This window comes from Eublepharis macularius, chromosome 2 (assembly GCF_028583425.1).
Source record: "Eublepharis macularius isolate TG4126 chromosome 2, MPM_Emac_v1.0, whole genome shotgun sequence".
NCBI classification, from domain to species: Eukaryota; Metazoa; Chordata; class Lepidosauria; order Squamata; family Eublepharidae; genus Eublepharis; species Eublepharis macularius.
The window spans coordinates 142,731,054-142,750,744 of record NC_072791.1 but is presented as its reverse complement, the minus strand read 5'-3'; the positions used below and the strand labels follow the sequence as shown (position 1 = coordinate 142,750,744).

General features: G+C 41.9%; 1 protein-coding gene across 1 annotated transcript in view; it reads left to right on the top strand.

The window, feature by feature from the left end:
- The window catches only part of SYT12 (synaptotagmin 12), a 58,495-nt gene extending 39,665 nt beyond the window's left edge, over window positions 1-18,830 (top strand). Inside the window, exons 4-7 of the mRNA XM_054972254.1 lie at window positions 2,960-3,175; window positions 5,133-5,253; window positions 7,373-7,506; window positions 17,925-18,830. Of these exons, the coding sequence (XP_054828229.1) occupies window positions 2,960-3,175; window positions 5,133-5,253; window positions 7,373-7,506; window positions 17,925-18,098 (645 nt within the window). The 3' untranslated portion in view covers window positions 18,099-18,830. The remainder of the gene's footprint in view (window positions 1-2,959; window positions 3,176-5,132; window positions 5,254-7,372; window positions 7,507-17,924) is intronic.
- The last annotated feature ends 861 nt before the right edge of the window (window positions 18,831-19,691 follow it).

The window sequence follows — 19,691 nt, the reverse complement described above, 5'->3', positions numbered from 1 at the left end:
GTTGTGTAAACACGTGTTGCTTGATTACGAGAACTGGTGGTAAGATTTCCTGTGTGAAGAGGTATTTTCAAGGGATCCCAGTTCTAATGCAGCCTGATTAGCATTGGCTGTTTGAGTGGCAGCCAATGACACATAAATAGGCATTACTTCGTGGAGAACTCTCCCTGTCTGTGTCATGGTCCTACCCACCAACCAAATGGCAACTTTCAAATGGCAACAGAAAGTGAGGGCTTTGTATTTCTTGTTTTGTTTTAAATTCTTTTCTTTCCTGCTCCCCTCCCCCTTTTTTTCGGGGGCCAGCAGCCATGGACATAGGATGGCAGCTTGAAATGATAGTGCACCAAAATATTTGGGGGGGGCGGTGTTTCTGAATTACAACTCCAAACCAAAAGAGCATGTGTGTAATAGTACCTTAGGAGGTGGTGTTGCTGTCCATACCTACTGATTTAGCTACCATCAATAGAGGCAGCTTTGATCTTTAAACCAGTGTTTCTTTGGATTCAGAGTGTGGGGATGAGCATGGAGATGGAAATACTATAGTAAAATATACTCTAGTGGTTCCTAGTTTGATGTGGGAAATCCATTGGTCTATTCCTGCTGGGTGGGGCCAGCTGTGGTTCTAGCAGTGAGAAAAAAGTGAGACGGGGTAGTAGTGGGTTATGCACACTGTATACTTGGTGGTACAGATATACAGTGCTGCCATGCATTGTTGATTCTTTTCTTGTATTGGTTACAAATATCATCTGTGGGATTGTATAATTGATCAAAGAAGCCTCAGAAGATCGGAAGCAAAATTTGACCTTTTACTGCTTGCCATGGAAGTTCCAAATATACAGGTGGTCAATACTGAACAGTACCATTTTTGGCCCGTTCTTCTAGCACTCTCAGTGCAAGAGCAAAACTGGGTTCAGAAAGGCTCAAGACTTGGTATAAGTGTCTGGGGAGAGAGAATTGTCCTCATTCTGTGCTCTGTACTACATGGTAACTTTTCAGACACCAGATGAGAAGGGAGATAGGCAAGCATTTTGATCACTGCAGCCTTGCACACCTAGAGCAGTGTTTGTGTGTTTGTGTGTGTGTGTGTGGGGGGGGTTGCATTTAATCAGTTCCCACCAGCCTCCAGAGACTTGCACTACAGCAATCTGGAGTGTGGTTGGGAGGTGGCAACACTAAGAGAAAGTAAAGCCAGTGAGCTGGTCCAGGCTACTGTCTAGATTGTGACAGCAGTAATGGTGCATGTCTGCCTGCAGATAATTATTGGCTGGGCTTCAGAGATTGGCATATACTTACTGATTTTGGAAGCTGTTGTTGCTTAAGTAGCTAAATCATAAATTGTTCAGTACAAATGCTTAAGTCATAAGAAAAATGTGTTAATCAGCAAAGTGCACAGAGAGCATTATTCAGAATGAAACCAGAGGTAGGAGCAAAGGTTATAGATTTTGCACAGAGAGCATCCTCTGGCGAACCTAGCATTGGTGCTTCTGGCAGCAGGTGGTAGGTTTAAAAAGCTTCTCTTGGGAACATGTGGCCCCAGAAATCATGGTACTTGTAAGCAGTTAAAAAGTAAATAAAGAAGCTGTAGCGGCAGAAATGCAGAAGGTGCCATAGGTATTGCTGAAGAGTTCAACTTCAGACCCTTAGGCATAAATTGACACTAGGACAAAAACTGTTGCTTGCCCCTTTTTTTTAAAGCTCACCTTCTGGAAAAAAATTGCGTTAATACAATTGTACATTGTTGCTTTTATAGTTCTTCTTCTTCTGCTAGCTGTTGAGAAAGTTTCTCTCTGGCTTCTGAGATTTCACTGAGTACTGCCAAAGCTAATCCATAAGGACTAGAAGCACATTTGGTTTATCTGGGTTTTTTAACTGTACTCCAGATACTAAGTTTGATTGTGACCTACATGGCATAATCACAGCTTTGTTTAATGCATACATTCCTGCTTGCAGTGTACATTTCCATTAGTTGAAACCTGAACCAATGAACCCTCACATGAGCCTACTCAAGTGCAATGTTTTCAAGAATGGATGTTGCCAGCCTCCTGCAAAGAAAGATCCCTGTGGCATCCACACAGTCTTTCATATATAGCAGCAGCTGGCACCAAGCCTGAGTGCAGGTCACGTTCCTTAGTTTCACGCCAATGTGGGAGGGCTGGCTCAGCATTCTCTGCCCTTCACTCCTGTTTAACCACTCCCTGGAGTGTTCTTCTTGAGCTGTGCATCAAAGCATCAGCACAACTGCATGCTTAGCATTTGCTGTAAAATAGCAGTGTGATTTCCTTCTCTCCCTGCTTAATTTTCTTAACATTCCAGAGATTTTCCAAAGATGGCTGTGGGGAAAGCGCCTCCTCATTAGCTGAAGAACTTAAGAGGCAAGCAGAGTGTTTGCTGATACATTTCTCAGCGCCCTTGGCTGCAGGGAATCTCAACCATTGCCAGAGAGATCGAGGAGTAGATAAGACTTCTCTAAAAGGCTAATCAGCTCATTTTAGTAATTAGATATTTTATTGGGGTAAAGTTACAGAGATGCTAGAAAAAAGTTAGAAACCCACTTTCCTCTAGCTTATGCATATGGCTGTTGAGGATTTCAGCCTTTAATAGTTAATATCTCATTTAGGGGATTCTCACATTAAGTGAAGGAAAAAGAGATAAAGAATACTTTAGGAATCAAAGGTATGGTTTGCTGGTCTGAATCTGCCTAACCTTGTAAAAAAGGCCATTGGTCTGTCTAGCTTAGTATTTTCTACTCTCAATAAATATCAGCTTTCCAAAGACTTGGTCAGAGGAGGGTCTTTCCCAGCCCTGATATGTTCTTGTCTAGACCTTCTGATATACCAACCTACTGCCTTTCTGGTATAATTGTTTTTCAGAGTTTCCCAGGATCCAGCTGTCTCCCAGGATCCAGATGTCAGATGTCTTACCTGAATTTTTGAGTCTTATCCTATCTTTTTTCTGTGCATAGATTCAAAGAAGTGCCTACTCAGTTTTCTTTGATGAGAGGTTTTCAATTCCCTTGGATCCTGCTGCTCTGGAGGAAAACCACTTGAGATTTTCTGTCTTTGGCATTGATGAGGATGAGAGAAACATCAGCACTGGCGTAGCTGAGCTAAAGTTGTCAGACTTGGATCTCTCTATCCGGCCTTTCAATGCATGGCTATATCTGCAGGATATGAACAAGGTAAAATTGCTCTCTTGGTACATCTTTCCTTTTATTTTCAGCTTTGTTTCCTGACAATGAATTATCGAGCTACAAAAGAGATGGATCAATGATATTAAAGAGACAGCAAGTGTTTTAGTCACCCACCTCAATCCATGTTGTCATAACAGACCCTAAGATAACTGTCACTTGGTTGTGGTGCAGCATGGCTTGCAGGGGATAGAGTAGTACAGAATTGACACGATTGGGGGTTCAGAAAGACATCTGGAGACCATTAGTAATGTTGCAACCCAGATCATCTGAATGTTGATTAGCTCTGAGATATTACAGTGGTTACTTTGATGGTTTTCTAATGATCACCATTTCCAGGAGACAAGGTAGTATATTCTGCCATTACTTCTCCTTCCAGAGTGATTTCAAATTAATCTACTTGAGCAGAAAAATTACTGCAATTTTAGTGTCCATTAACAAATACAAACTTTAGTTTATGAATATTTGAGCATGCTGGATTGTCCTAACAGAACTGCAATTTGAAAAAAGCATTTGTTCTGAGACATCTGGGCCCCAAGCTTTATTTACACCATTTCCAAACTTCTGTGTTATACTGTCAACATTTATGTTGAAATGAACACAACCACAAGGAATTGGGCTTTTTCAGAGTCTGAATTCATGAAAAAACTTCAGCAATCATCCCACTACAGAGATCTTAAAAATCAGTTGGTGACATCAGTGGAGAAATCGTAAGCGCTGCCCAGAGTTCCTTGGAGGAAGGGCAGGTTAAAAATGTGATAGATGACTGAGAGAAAGTCCCTTTGCCATTGGTTTAATTGATGGACTTTGTACATGAGTAGCTTGCTCAGTAGGGAAGATGGAGCAGTCAGGACTAGTGCTTCAACTGGCATTGGTGCTTTGGTGAGGCTGCTTCCACATGGCAGGCTTCTTGGCAGTTTCCTTGCTCTGGTCTCCCAGCAGTGGGCCGCCTGGACTTTTGCAATTGTTTTTTAAAAATGTTATAGTGATAATACCATTGTAACAATAGATGTAATGGGTTCTGTGAAGTCCCAGTTTTCATGTTTTTTAAAAAAGAGCAAATCTCTAAACCCCTTCTTTTGCGAAGATGTGCCCTTTTCCTTATATTTATGCAAGGGAAGAGACTAGAGCCTTTGTTCATTAAATATGAGGATTCAGAGAACCTTTTGCACTGACTGTTAAAACAGTATGTCGATATAAGGATATTCTAGTGCCATTTAAAAAAAATTAACCCCCCACCCCAGTGGTAGGGGAGAAAATGCCTGACGTAGAGACAGGGTCAGGGAAAATGGTTGCCATGTGGGTGGGAAAATCTGAATTCTCCCACACACACACACAGCAGTCACCCAGGCTTTAACTGCAACATTTCCAAAATTTTGAAGGAAAGCCGGTTCAAGAAAAATCAGAGCAAAGCTGGGGAAAACCCTGGAGGTGCACCAATGCACCATGAAGCTGAGGGGGAGCAAGAGGAAAACCTGCTTGTCAACAGCACTAAACCTAGGCCAGATAACCTAGGCCTTACGTATTTCCCCCATTTATTTTCCATTATCCCTTTTTCATAAAGGAACTGGAGTGGCAGTAATCATGACTTTCTGCTAGGTGCTGCCCACAATTTCCTTAATTTTGTTAGGAAATGTGGGGGTTTGACCTTGTTGATGGGAAAATAAGGGAGGGGGAGCCTGCTGTGGAAGATCTTGTTAATTGAGGACATACCACAGGAGCTGACTTTGGATTGTTGTTTCTTTTGGACAAAAACTAGCAGCCATGACTCAGAGGTAGCAATGATGAACAGACTTAGAAGAGTGTAGCTTGATTTAGGACTGCACTGTAAGACTGCTACTTATAAACAGTTAACTCTTATGCTGGACAAAGTGAATTCATAGCAGTGTAACTAATGCAAGAGTAGTACAGTAAAGAAAAATGAACGGTTCCTTCTGTTTCCCTGTAGGCAACTGATTCAGTGGGTGAAATCTTGCTTTCGCTTAGCTATCTGCCAACAGCAGAGCGATTAACAGTAGTTGTGGTTAAGGCCAAGAATCTTGTGTGGACCAATGGCAAAATGACTGCAGGTTAGTAATGAGTCTTGAAATATACCCATCCCACCTGTAATGTAGCTGTGGCTGGTTAGATCCTGAGAATGCCACCTAAAATCTTAGTGATTCGATTAAGAATGCTTGTGCTATAATTTACATACAATGCTGTGCATAAACAAAAGGTGGATTATAAATAACGTAAATAAATAAAAATTTAAAAATCACATGCATCGGAAGAGATGTAATGACCATCCTTGCATTTTAGTTCCCAAGCTAGAGCCTCCTCCAGTCTCAGCTAAATAGCACTTAATGTAGTTAATACAAAGTAACATTTTGTCTGGGAACCATATTTGTTAGTGACCACTCATCCGTAGCCTTACAGTTAGGCCCAAAGGTTGTTTTTTGCCAGGGGGTGGTGGCTATTTTTGCTGATTCTCTCCTCCCACTGCAAACCCACATATCCTCCCATACTGTTCCTGAGGTTCCTCTTACCCCCCCCCCCCCGAAACAGCATTTTGGAGCAGGCTGAAATAGAAAGGAAAAAATGGGCAAAAATCACCCCTTCCATGGGTGGACGTAACTCTTGTTGGCAGAAAATGACCTTTGGATCCAGCCTCTAATCTTTTGTAAACTAAGTGTTAATTTGTCTGTCATTGTACACTGCTGGAAGACACTGGCCATGGTGTCCGGGTGAAATTTAGTTTCCCTTTTAGTATACACAGGAGTACCAAAGCCAGCACATATTGGAAAATGATACCTATATCCAAAATGTTTGGTATACAAATTACTACTTGATGCGGTGATATGCTTGTTAAAGCATATGGTGCCATAATGACTCTTTTGGAATATCAGTTGTTAGGCTGACCTTTGCTATTCAATGAAAAGTTCAAGCAGCTCCATTAAATTAGAATTGCTACTGTAAGTATGGAAACTGATCCATTTTTTAAAAGTTGATGTCCTATCAAAGGTTTCTAGCAGAGCATACAACATTAAGAGAATGCAGTCTAGTAATAGTAACTTTTGAATGGTTGAACTTGATCTCATAGTTTAAAATTCAGAAAAATCATGTAGTACATTTATACTTCAGTGGTTATTCATAACCAAGTCTTTCACAGTAAATCACAGTAAATCTTATATTTTATTCTGTTGTACTACAGTGATTTAATAAATGCTTTAAATGTGAAGAAAGCTATTGATTTGCAGCTGAAGTAACACATGCATTAGCAGCACAGAAATAAGGAGTGCTTTGTCTTTTTCTTCCTTATTGTAGCTTAGACAAGAAGCAGTCGTTAGGACGTTTTTGGTTCTGTTACTCATGAATGATGTAATTCCTGGCGAGCCCTGTGCTGCCCCTGAGATATTTAAACAGCACCATCACCTCTCAGTCTGTGGGTGCAATGAACTACACATGTCCACAGCCTAATCTCTAAATCATAAGCAATAAGATACTTATTTTTAAAAAGTTTGATAACAAGAAACACATTGGAAAAAAAATAATGAATTTGGTCATTAAAACTAGTAAACTGTATAGCCAAAGGTTTGTACACTGGTCTTACACCATCTTACGTTGGTAGCATAAGAGCCAATTCATGACATCTGAAAAAGAGGAAAATAATTTCACTTCCTGTTTTAATTCAGGCTTCCTTAAACCTCTCCCGAGAGTCATCACAGCAGGAGCAGTTGTTAAATATTCTAGAGGGTGTCAGACACCCTGTTTCAACTACTTGAATACCCATCAACAGAAACGGAAAATCTGTTGGAGGTGATTCTCTTTGAAGAGGTTAAGAAGTGATCGTTTAGTTTCCCATTTTAATTAACTGGATTTCTCTTGATTGTTTCTTAATTAAAATTTATGTAGATTTGTTATTCTGCTCTATAGCAGTTTAAAGCCAGACAGCTTTTTAAAAGTTTTAAAATACCATTTTACCAGACAGTCCTAAAGTGTGTTTTACATGCATCACACCCCTGTTTACATCTGGTAACATAGTCCAAATTGGCAGGATGTGTGCAGCTTCCAAATATAGCGTGGTACATTTTTCTGAACTTACTTCCAACTTGTAATGTTTCAGAGTTTCAAAGATAGTCTGCATACAAAATACAGTTTTTCTGAAACAACAACACAGTTAAGATTATCTGCTTCTTACCATCCAATCAGATCCTTTTGTGAAAGTATATTTGCTGCAAGATGGGAGGAAGATCAGCAAGAAGAAGACAGCGACAAAAAGGGATGACACAAACCCTGTGTTTAATGAAGCCATGATTTTCTCAGTGCCAGCAATCGTCCTACAGGTAAGAGTCCCCTGGTTCAAAGTGAGGACCATTTGATGCACGTCTGTGCTGAGGCAGCAGCCTATAGCATCATGTATACAGGGTAAAACTATAGCATGAAAGAAACCATTTGTACGGCTCCAACCCCATATAATCTCCATTTCACTTGAGTATAGTGATGCACTCCTATACAACACTGGTGGTCTTCATGCCTTGCATAATATCTCTCCAGCTATGTTTGTAAATTCTGTACCTACCTCTGGTAAATCACAGCCTCTTTTTAGCTGTTTGTACAGGGCCTGGAGGATGGTAAACCCCCCTGTCCTGACTATATTTGTGTTAAAAACTGAAGGGTTTTTTTCCCGAAATTCACTACAGCACTGGTGTCAGAAGGTGCAGTTCCCAGAGGTGAGGGAAACAATGTTTTATAAGCAATTGAAATGTTTTATAAGCAATTGAAGTTCGATGTACCATGTATTTCTTTGTTTTGGTTAACTGTATTTCTTTGTCCAGTTTCCTTTCTTTGGCATATGTGCAATGGGCTACCTGGCTTGCGCACAGATTTCTCTTGCCTTTGTGTTTGTGCAGTTCCCTATTGTAATGCATACATGCATTGTTGCTGTACCAGTGTGTACATACTGGTACAATGCAAGGATACTAACCAGTTTAAAACCATTTGTGACACAGGATATGACTGACAGATACTATTGCTAACTCCTGACATGGGGGAAATACAGCTCCCATTGTCCTTTGCAGAACTGCACATGCGTTACACAGTGTGCACACCCGAAGGCCAGTGCTGCATGCCGGCTGTTGTTGTGTTAGACCTACAGCAACCTGGTGAACTTTGTCCGGGGTCTGAGGCACAGCCCCCAGCCTTGCTGGGAGGAAACAATGGGAGACAGCCGGGAGGCAGCTGCCCTACTGCCCCGGCCAGCCACCAGAGCCAGAACCTGCCTGTGCCAGGGAAAAGGGGTAAAGGCCCAAGGCCCCAGAGGGCTGGAAGGGGCAGGGCGAGGCCAGCCAGCCCCACCCTCCAAGGAGGAGATAGGGAGCTAAGCAGGGCAGAGGGAGGGAGCAAAGGCAGGGGGAATAGGGACCCAGCAGCTGCCCAAACAGAGCCCTTACCAGCCGAGAAGGAGAAGCAGCCACAACAGCTCAGAGCCACACCCCAGGCTATCCACCAGCTAGAGGGCAATAACCAGGCTCAGGGAGTGCCAGGAGCAAAGCGACTCCAGGTGGAGCTGCCACAGGCATTCTGGGGGAGGAGATGGGCAGTCCCGTCCACCATCAATGGGCAGGCAGCCCAGAAGCTAGCCAGGGCAATTCCTCGCGAGCAAGGCCAGGGAAGCTCAGCAGCTCAGAGGCCTACTGGGGAAGCTCCTCATGAGCAAGGCCAAGGAAACCTCAGCTGGGGATTGTTCACATTTAACCCCACCCTGCCAGAAAGGCAAAGAAGCCTAGAAGGGATTAGTGATGGGAGGGAAACACCTGAGGGGAGGCGCAGCTGGGCCAAGTCAGGAGAGGGAACAAGCTTGGAAGGAGGGTGGGATGGAGAAAGAAAACCCTATAAAGGATGGCTAGGAAGAGCTCTGAGGTGGTGGGTTTGAGTAGGAGTAATGGAGTGGAGTAAAGCGAGAGCAAAGGCAAGGAGGAGAGTGGATGGAGGAGGAGATGGCAGAGATCAAAGGGGGTGAGGCGCAGTTTGAGCAGACCAGCAAGTGGATTGAGAGGGAGTCTGGGTGATGTATACTGCCCCTCCTTTGACAGAGCAGGGTCCTGCAGCATCCCTGGCACCCCTTTGATGTCAGGAGCAGATCGCCTGGTGCCCCACCCAGTGGCAGCCGCTGCAAGCCCTGACAAACTTCACCAAATGCTCATTCTGATCATTGGTCAGTCAGGATATTGGTAACTGCAAGATCTGAACCTACAGGAGTTTGGGCATCCCTAATAACAAACAAGTGGAAGATGCTTTTTCAGGAGCGGATCGAGCCGTTTTTCTAGGAGTATGTACCAATCTTGTTAATCCTGATCCAAGTTTCAGGGATACAAAAAAGATTCAGTATCCCTGAAATCTGATTCAGATTCTCTAACCCAGTCAGAGAATCCCAAATTTGGCTGATTCCACACATGTTGGATAATGTACTTTCAATGCACTTTATCAATTGTTTGAAGTGGATTTTTTGTTCCGCACACAACAAAATCAGTTCCAAATGATCTATAAAGAGGATTGGAAGTGCATTATCCAACGTGTGTGAAATCACTCTTTATCCAGCAATTATTCCCTATGGGGAAAACTAGCGGGGGGTGGGGGGTGGGAGGGTGTCCACTAAAGATTCTCCCAAATTTCAGAAAGATTGGACCTTGGGGTCCAATTCTGTGGGTCCTGAACAAGGTGCCCCAGCCATTCTCCCTTCTTTCCTGTGGGGAAAACATTTCAAAGGCTACAGGCAAAGGGAAACATTAAACAAAGGTAACCCCTGGCCAAAAGCTAGTCTCAAATGAATGTCCCACTCTCAATGCAAGCTGAACCAACAAAGACCAACAGAACCAGAGGAAATCAATGTCAAACCAGAGGATCCCAATATCAAACCAGAGAACCCCAAACCGAAGCAAGGGGAGTGAGGCTGGGTGGCGCTGCAGAGTTTAAAAGGCAGCCACCAGCTACTTGAAAGGTTCTTTTGGAGCTCAGGCAAGGGTGCCTTCTGCCTCCCATCCCCCTCCACCCTAGCACCACTCTTCTGGCCGTGGTGTGAAGCTTGCCCCCACTTTGCACTGCTGCCCTCTCACTCACTATTGTTCTGCCTCTGGCTGTCTGCTTTTCTCCATGAGGTAGCTGAATAATCCAGCCCATCAGAGTTCAGCTTCCCAGATCCAATATAGGATTCTCCAGTGAGATGTAGCATAGAGGGATTATGCTGGATTGGCACAAATCCAGCTATTTAGCCGGTTCATGAATCCTGGATTGCACACCTCCACTGTGTACATGTACTACAGGCTACCATTTTGTCCAATCAGTTTTAACTGGGTTGCATCTGAGTGCTAATTCGCATGACTTTCACACACATGTAAACCTGCTTTATATGGAGTCAGATTCTTGGTTCATTTTGTCTATAATATCTGAACTGTGGTTCTGATTTATTTTTAATCGTTCAGTTTATTCAAGGAAAATGTTGAAAATCCCACAGCGTATTGGTTTCTCAAAATGTAGCCACTGAATCTGTTACAGAGGGAGACTATAAAACTATGTTAACATATAAAATACATTAATATAAAAAGGTTCCCATTTATTGAAGGCTTTTTTGTTGGTTCATTTTAAAGCACTCCCTTTGCTGGAGCTTTGTGGCAGGTTTCACTCAGAAGCAGAAACATTTTATATGTGGAGTCCAAACGTTGGAGCGCCCCTCCCCCTTCTTCCTTTGCAAGTTATATTCCAAACCCAGAGCTTCTCTGCTGGTTTCTTTTCTGTGGATGGCCATCTTTTAAACATTCTTTCAGGTAATGATAGAAAGGTTACAGAAGCTGTTGCTAAGTACATTTTAGTAGCTCTGAATATCCCAAAGAATTGCTGTCTCTAGGATAGATTTCAGTTTTAATCTTAATTTTTTATCTTTTTACCGGGAGATGCCAGGAACTGAACCGGTGATGTTCTGTATGCAAAACCATGGGCTCTGCTATCAAGTCACGTCCGTCCCTTTTTACAGCCATTTCAGCTTGTGCTGAACCCGTCATGATCCTGCACTGTCAGAAGCTGTATTTTTGCTTTGCTGCTACTTGTCTCCCTGTGTGTCAGCATGTTGTTGGCAGAAATGGGCTAGCAGTGGGACTGCAATCAGCATCCTAAGCTGTTGCTTGGCTTTGGAGTTAGAAACAGTGGCCCACCCCTAGAATTTCAAAGGTAAATTGCATAGACCAAGACATTTCTGCCCCATTTGGGAAGGTTAGGATATACCTTAAGCTTTTATGGTATAAAGTACTGTTTCTGCTGCTGCAGTTAAAACCAGGATCAGGCTGTCTAACTCAGCTTTTAAAAAATATACCAGCAATGCTCAGGGAGGTTTGTGAGAGTCTGTCTGTTCCTTGGTTTTAAGCCAAAAGGTTAATTAGAAGGTGCGTTTTGTGGATGGGTCAAAAATAGCGCCCCCCCCCCCAGCCAATTCACATGGCCATTTCTGTGCATGGTTGCTGCATTCCAAAATTAGCATATGCTGATTTTCAGCTGCATTATATATGCCCACTGCTGCTGGTTGAATTCCATTTTTGCGTGCCTTCTCAAGCATTTACTGCAGGTAGATTGTGAAATGACTGGGGGAATGTGACCTTCAGATGAATCCATGCAAAAAGATTAGTAGACAACATCCAGCTAAATTAGTATAGGAATACAGCATTAATTTCTGTTTACTATTTCTCTGACATCTGTAATTCTTCTCAGCCTTTCTGAGTTCATAAGTCTTTTCTTGATGGGAAATAGATTTCTGTCTACAAGGCTTTTGTGTGCAAGGCAGAGGCAGTAAAATTAAACCCTGACGAAGGAGAGAACACCACAGGAATGGGGGGGAGGGTTTTGAAACAAAATTCCTGCATCACTTGGGAGGCCAAATATATTTTAATTTCAATCATTCAAAGGCTGGAAGCTAATATAACATATTTAAAGAGTAATCTTCAAAGGAGCAGTAATAAGGAGGAAGCTTTATTCACCACCAGCATGGTGATAAAAATTTGGATGAGTTACCATAACGACCAAGCAAAGACCTACCACTGTGGTTTCTCTCTTCCTTTCTTGGAGGAATTGTGGAGGTTAGGACAATGGCTCAGAAAATGAACTCGAGACAATATCTAAAAGGTGGGAGACTCAGAGCCAAATTTTGTGGCACACAAATCTTGAGAGGGGTTTTCTTTGCAAGCAGGAAAGAGCCTATACATTAAATAAGAACGGATGGCTAGTAAAATGTTAAAGGCATGACAGTGCAGTTATAAACAGGGCTACACCCTTCTAAGCCCATTGACTTCAGGGGATTTAGAAGGATGTAACTTTATTCAGGATTCCATTGGCGAATTAAGGGGTTGAAGTTCCCTAAATGATTGGTCTGGAAGAAGCAATTTGGCACCCCGGCAGATGACCCAGAAAAGCTTAAGAGATTCAGGGGTTACAAATGGGGGTGCTGCTGAATACTTTTCTCAGTCTTTCCCCCTGAAGCCCCCAAACCTGCTATAGCCCTGGCTGTACTTCCAATACTGTTCCCACAGGTGGTTTCCTGCCTTCCATTCCCTGTTATCTCTCTCCCTTTTTTATTATTGAGAAGACTACATTTAAGTGGAAGGAGGCAAGGATCTCTGTGCCAGCCATTCAGACACTGATAGAAAGAGGAGTAGTAAGTAGTCAGACTTTTAGAAGGAAGTGTTTTTTTTAAGCAAAATATATAAGCCTTTACTGCCCAAAAGATACAATGGCAGGTACTGAGCTGATTTTGCTGTGTGATTTGCTTATCTTTATTTTTTGATACCGAGGCAGTTGTCACAACATGGCTGACCAGAGCAATCACAAAGGATAAATAGACTCCTTTTATAGGAGCAGAGAAGGAGGGATTTTGGAAGAGCAGAATTTATCACCAGAAGTGCATGGGGGGAAAATACAACTGCCAGAATTCCCATTTCTCCACAGCAATTAATTGCTCAGGAGGAGCCCTAACCTCCTTTATATCTGGTTATTTCCTCCTTTTCTCAGTCCTTATAAACTATAGGCAACAGGTGACAAATGACATATTCTAGAGAACTAACATGTATTTTAGTGGACCCACAGTGGAATGAATGGCATGGAGAAGGCAGCTGTGCAGGGTTCACCTCTCTGTGTTTACTCAGAAGTGTTCCATTGTGTTCAGTGGAGCTTACTCCCAAGTAATAAGCACTTACAGGGTTGCAGTCTTCCACTGCAACCATATGCATTACTAATCTTTGAAGTAGTTCTTGTTGGGCATTAATAACAAGAGAAGATGTCATTCTTTGGAAATAACAGTCTTGCATTCTTAGCCAGGCAACATCCTATTTCACTTTACAGAATTTCCCCTTCTGCAGTGTCAGTTCCATCTTGTAACATTTTGTGCATTTAGATATAATCTACTGACCTTAAGAGCTGCAGGGACAGATTTCTTGGGGAACAAACTGATTGCTGAACATGTGGATTTTGCCTGTTCACTCTCTTTCTGGATGCAAGAGAAAAAGATAAGCATTAACGCATTAATGAGAAATTTGCTGGAGAAAAGAGAGTAGCCAAGATGAATATGTAAGTATGGGACCAAGTCACAAGATTTGGCTGCTAGCTTCTCTGGCATTTGGGTCCCAAAATTTTATTTAAAGGCCTCTTTGTTATTTTTGAAAAAAGGATATAGGGTTTGGGAAATGCATAGCTCCTGATAGGACTCAAATTAAAATAGGTTGAAATTATGCATAACAGCCTTCTGCAAGCCAGGACAGTGGGGCTGTGAGACTGGAAGTAAGACTCAATGGGAGAAAAATGGTTGGGGTGGCTTGAGGGGGGTGTTCCTCCTTCCTGCCCCCCTTGCTGTACACAGTTCTTATGACTGTGTCCCCTCATGAGTATATGTAGAATTTATTGCATTCATCACCCCCCCCCCCCCAGTAAATGGGAGCAGTTGCCCACATTGCTTGGGAGGGGGCCCATAAATACAAAGCCAAGGAAGTTATGATAAAGATCAGATAATCTGTGCAGGGATAAAACCAATGCTGGATTTTATCAGTTATTTGTTGGCACCATACAGTTTGTCTGCTTAGGGCATTGGATCTCACCATGTTGCAGGCGTATACTACATTTTGAAATCTGGAAAGATGAATATTTTTGAGACTGTCATTTTTGGTACATTAAGCTGAACATTTGAAGTGTAAATCTAGATTGTAAGGGAATACATATTTGACCATTTCAGTGCTTCTTTGATGAAGTGTGACTGGAGATCTTGTTAAAAGTGACTCATTCATTTGTTTTGCCCTATAATGCTTTGTTTAGTTGGGCCCTAATTCAGAAATAATTACATGTTGCAAAGTATTCTTTTTAAGGCAGGTAAATTCTGTGTTATGTCTCTGTGTTATGTGCCATCAATTTGCCTCCAACCTATGGCGACCCTATGAATGAAAGACCTCCAAAACGTCCTATCATTAACAGATTTGCTCAGATCCTGCAAACTGGAGGACGTGGCTTCTTTTATTGAGTCAAGCCATCTCGTTTTAGATTTTCCTCTTTCCCTACTGCCTTCCACTTTTCCTAGTATTATTGACTTTTCCAGAGAATCTTGTCTTCTCTTGATGTGACCAAAGTGTGATAGCCTTAGTTTTGCCATTTTAGCTTCTGGGTAGAATTCAGGCGTGATTTGATCTAGTACCTACTTATTTGTGTTTTTTGGCTGTCCATGGTATCTGCAAAACTCTCCTCCAGCACCATATGTCAAATGAATCAATTTTCTTCCTGTCAGATTTCTTCACTATCCAACTTCCACATCCATACATAGTAATGGGGAATACCATAGTCTGGATTATCTTGATCTTGAACAATTTCAATTTCCTCATTGTTAACTTTAAAATTATGTAATTCCTCAATAGTCATTACTTTTGTCTTCTTGATGTTCAGCTGTAATCCTGCTTTCTCCTTTAACCTTCATCAGTAGTCATTTCCTGTCTTCAACTGGCTAAAGAGCCAGTTTGGTGTAGTGGTTAACTTAAGAGTGATGTGTGACTCTAATCTAATTGTTTGTTGTGGGGATAATAATGACATAATTTGTAAACCGCTGTGAGTGGGTGTTAAGTTGCCCTGAAGCCACATATAAATCAAATGATATTATTATTATTATTCACTACTTTCTGCCAGTAACGTGGTGTCATCTGCATATCTCAAATTGTTAATGTTCCTTCCATCAATTTTAACTCCACCTTCTTCTAGATCTAATCCAGCTTTCCTTATAAAAATGAGCTATATGGATGAATAATAAATCACCGCAGGGGCCTCAGGTAGGAGGATGTGCATTCTTGTCCATATCACAAAATGGCACATCTCATCCACATAATAAACACAATAAATATCAGATGTTTCCCCTTTATGAGGACTGATACATAGCTTCCATTCAAACAGAAGCTGCACATGCAGCCCTAGGTAGGATACGCAGGTGTCCAGTCATGGATGCTATCTACATACAGAGAACCCTATTCAACACACAGATTCTGATCCAGTAAGTGGATCCATGTGTGGATGGCGGCTACCAGGTATACCATTTAAGTATCCCCATTGCTAGATCTGGGTTGCTCTGTTATTTTTAATTTTGCCACTTTTGGATCCAAAGTACAATGACTGATATATTTGAAAAACAAATATAACAACAACAACAACAACATTCAATTTATATACCGCCCTTCAGGACAACTTAATGCCCACTCAGAGCAGTTTACAAATATATACCACCGTCTAATTCTACAGAATCTGCCTAAGCATAATGAAACATGTCAGGAAAAATCTGTGTTTGAATTGAACCCTTGATGCCACTTGACACAGATGGCAATGTCCCGTCCAGAATACTATGTAGCAAGCAACATCACAATCTCTTTGCCGTGTTGTTTTCTGGCAGTAATGCTGGCCATGGATCTTCTTCTCAGCTCTTAATAGATTTCTGGGATGCAAAATCATGTATAGTGTGCTTGCTTTTGCACTTCATTTTGCATTGCTTGTTTGTTTGCCTTTCAGAATAATTTAAATCAAGGAAGCAATACTGGGTCCCATCAGCATGCAGAAATCATCTTCATTGTTTATGAAGCTTTACATTAAGCTCACTGTACTCTTCAGCTCAGGCAGGAAAGAAATCTCTGTCAGTATAATGTATTAATTTTTGAGTTACGCCCTTCACTGCTCATTATTCATGCAAATGCTGACTTTTTAATGAGCAACAAAATAACTTTTACATTAGTTCTGCAGATAATCTGAACAGAACAAAAAGTCTGGGATTAACTGCTGTTATTGAAACTCAGATCAAATGTCTAAATTGTCTAATTTATTCTTGGAGCATGCCAACCCTTTACAGCTGCCACTTGTGGAAACTGATCGTGTTTCATATGTTCAGGGCTTTGCCAAGTTTAAAATATTGAGACTTATAACTAGGGGTTTTCTGCTTTACCTGAAAAGGTTACAGTATAAGGATCTTGGCGTCAGTGATGCAGCTGTCTTTGGCACTGCTGTCATGGTGCTCCCCCCAATTAGCCCCACCCAGTCCTTTTACTGGCTAACTGTGTAGTATGAAGGGCTTTATGGATGTGCAGCATCCCTTTGCAAACACCTAACATTTCATTTTGGCTGCAGGAAAATCTGTAGATGCAATACAAAGCTATACTGGCCAAAACTAATGTAAGAAGATAAGATCATTAGGATATGAAACCTGTGGGGTCATCTTGCTTTCCAAGTACACGAATGAATTTCAGCTCAAGTCACTCAGTGCTCCACTATAGTGCATACTGATTTATTATTTATTTATTTTATTCAATTCCATTTATATTCCACCCTCCCCACAATAGCAGGCTCAGGGCGAATTACGTACAATATAAAACATAAATATATATATATATATATATACACTTTAAAACAGAAATAAAATCACTCCACTATAGTGCATATAGTGCATAGTGCTCCACTATAGTGCATACTGATTTATTATTATACTGATTTATTAAACATAAATATATATATATACACTTTAAAACAGAAATAAAATCACGTAAGTATTATAAATACTTAAAACAATGTGGCAGCACTTCTCAAAAAAAGGATACACCACCCAGTCCTCTCCACAGATGTTTAACAGAGAGGCTGAGCGGAGAATACATCTGATAGGGAGGGCAGATTTTCGTTTATTTGGCCAGCAGGGAGGCCCTAGCCAGCATCAGTCGTATGCCTGGTGGAACAGCTCTGTCTTACAGGCCCGGCGGAAAGATAGCACATCCTGCCGGGCCCTAGTCTCTTGCGACAGAGCGTTGCACCAGGCTGGAGCCAGGAATGAGAAGGCCCTGGCTCTGGTTGATGCTAGGCGGGCCTCCTTGGGGCCAGGGATCGTTAACAGCTGTTTATCGCTGGATTGAAGCGTCCTCCAGGGCTCATACAGGGAGAGGCAGTCCCGCAGATATGTTGTTCCCAGTCCGCATAGGGCTTAATAGGTTAATACTAAAACCTTGAATATGATTCGGTACTCCACCGGTAGCCAATGCAGATGGCGCAATACCGGAGTTATATGTGTATAAGATGGTACTCTGGCGATGACTTGCGCTGCTGCATTTTGGACTAGTTGCAATCTCCAGATCAGGTTCATATTCTTCAGATGCTGGTAAAAATCAAAGTAGCAGAATTCTAAGATTTGTGTACATTGGAATATTGTTAATGTCTGCTTATCTGTTCACAGGAGCTATCTCTGCGGGTGACTGTGGCAGAATGTTGTGAAGATGGCAGAGCTGAAAACATTGGCCATGTTGTCATAGGTCCAGCAGCAGGTGGCATGGGCATCACACATTGGAACCAGATGTTGGCCACCTTGAGAAAGCCTGTGTCCATGTGGCATCCACTTCGACGAAGCTAAAAATGTACTTACACCTTGGTGTTAATCATCTAGCAAGCTGCCTAAACTTTTCCAGGAAGTAGAAGCTGCTGACAAATGGTGTTTATGACTCGTAGGAGCAAAAACTATTTTCCCAATTATTTACAAAAAAGAAGTAACAATAATAGAAGAGAAGATTGGTTGCTGAATGGAGTCACAGGAACCTTGAGAAAGCTTCAGAGAATTCAAGCATAGGAGAGGAAGCCATTGGAATAAGCAGTAGCTTGCAATAGCTTGTTGCTGCAGTAGCTTATTGACAAATTGAATGGACTGTGGCTCCATCATTCTAACATCACCAGCTTGGGGGAACCCACTGGGACTCCCAAACATTGATTAATTTTATACTGGGTATTGAATCCCCATGTGGTCTTTTCACTAACCGGGATGTGGGGGGGGGGGAGTGGCAGTGGCAGTGGCAGCAAGCATATAATATCCACCCAGCTTCACCCATTGAGTTCAATGGATCTTGCTTCCAAACAGGTGTACTTGGAAGCCTAGCTGTGTAACTCGGTCTTCGTCACATTTATGAAAACACAAGACCCATTCGTTGAACTTGATTTTAAGGGGAAGTACTTCCAAGAAAATGTGTTTAATTTCACAGCCCCATGGTATCAAAATTATGTGCATCTTCAGCTGATGCAGATTCCAGAAGAGTAGCCCTGTTAGTTCATTGCAGCAAAGATCAAGAGGTTAACTTACCTGGGCTAGCTAATGTATTCTAATGTGAGCTTTTGTAGGAAAAGACTTTCAGATACATGAAAGGTACATATTTTCATGCATATGAGGAAGTAACTTTCCTATGAAAGCTCATGCCACAAAAAATTAGTCCCTTGCCTCTTTTTTCCTCTTCTCTGTGACAATAGTATTTAACCACAAGGTGTTTTGCATGATTGCAGAGACCTCACATGATCATCCAAGAACTCTCTAGATTAAATTTAATCCTGATTAAATGTGGTTTCTCAGTGATAGCATTATCATCACTTAGAAGGCTCCTTTCTGCTCTAGATTTCTTACCCCAGAAGATGACGCGTTACTGTTTTAGTCACATGGTAACTAGATCGTGGGTGCCTTTCTTGTTCAAGGGAGCAAAGCATTCCAAGAAATGCAGGGCGAAGGAGCTAGTATGTGATGTGGATGCTAGTGCATGCCTGCAGGATTCCTCTTTACAAGGATGAATTGGGTGGTCTTTAGGTCCACTCCAGTCACAGGATTCTAATTATTGGCATTCAGTAGCGAAAGGGATGGCTTCCTGAAAAGAAAAGAGAGGTTTCCCAATTCAAACAAAACCTTGTGTACAATTACAGTTTTCCTTGGCTCACTGTCTGCACAGTGTACAAGTACTCTTTGTCATTAGTAGAATCAGTTAAAAAGCTGAACATCACACAGAGCATCACACCAGAACTCGGCATCTTAGAATCTGTGAATTTGGGTAGCTGGTGGAAAGGGTGAGCATTCTGATAAGTAGTAAAATGGATTTTTTAAATGGCTAAGTAGTGTGAAAACTCAATTCAGCCTGTTGTTGAACTGGTTAAAAATATGTGAATATGTGATTTCAATAGACTTGCAAGAGAGGGA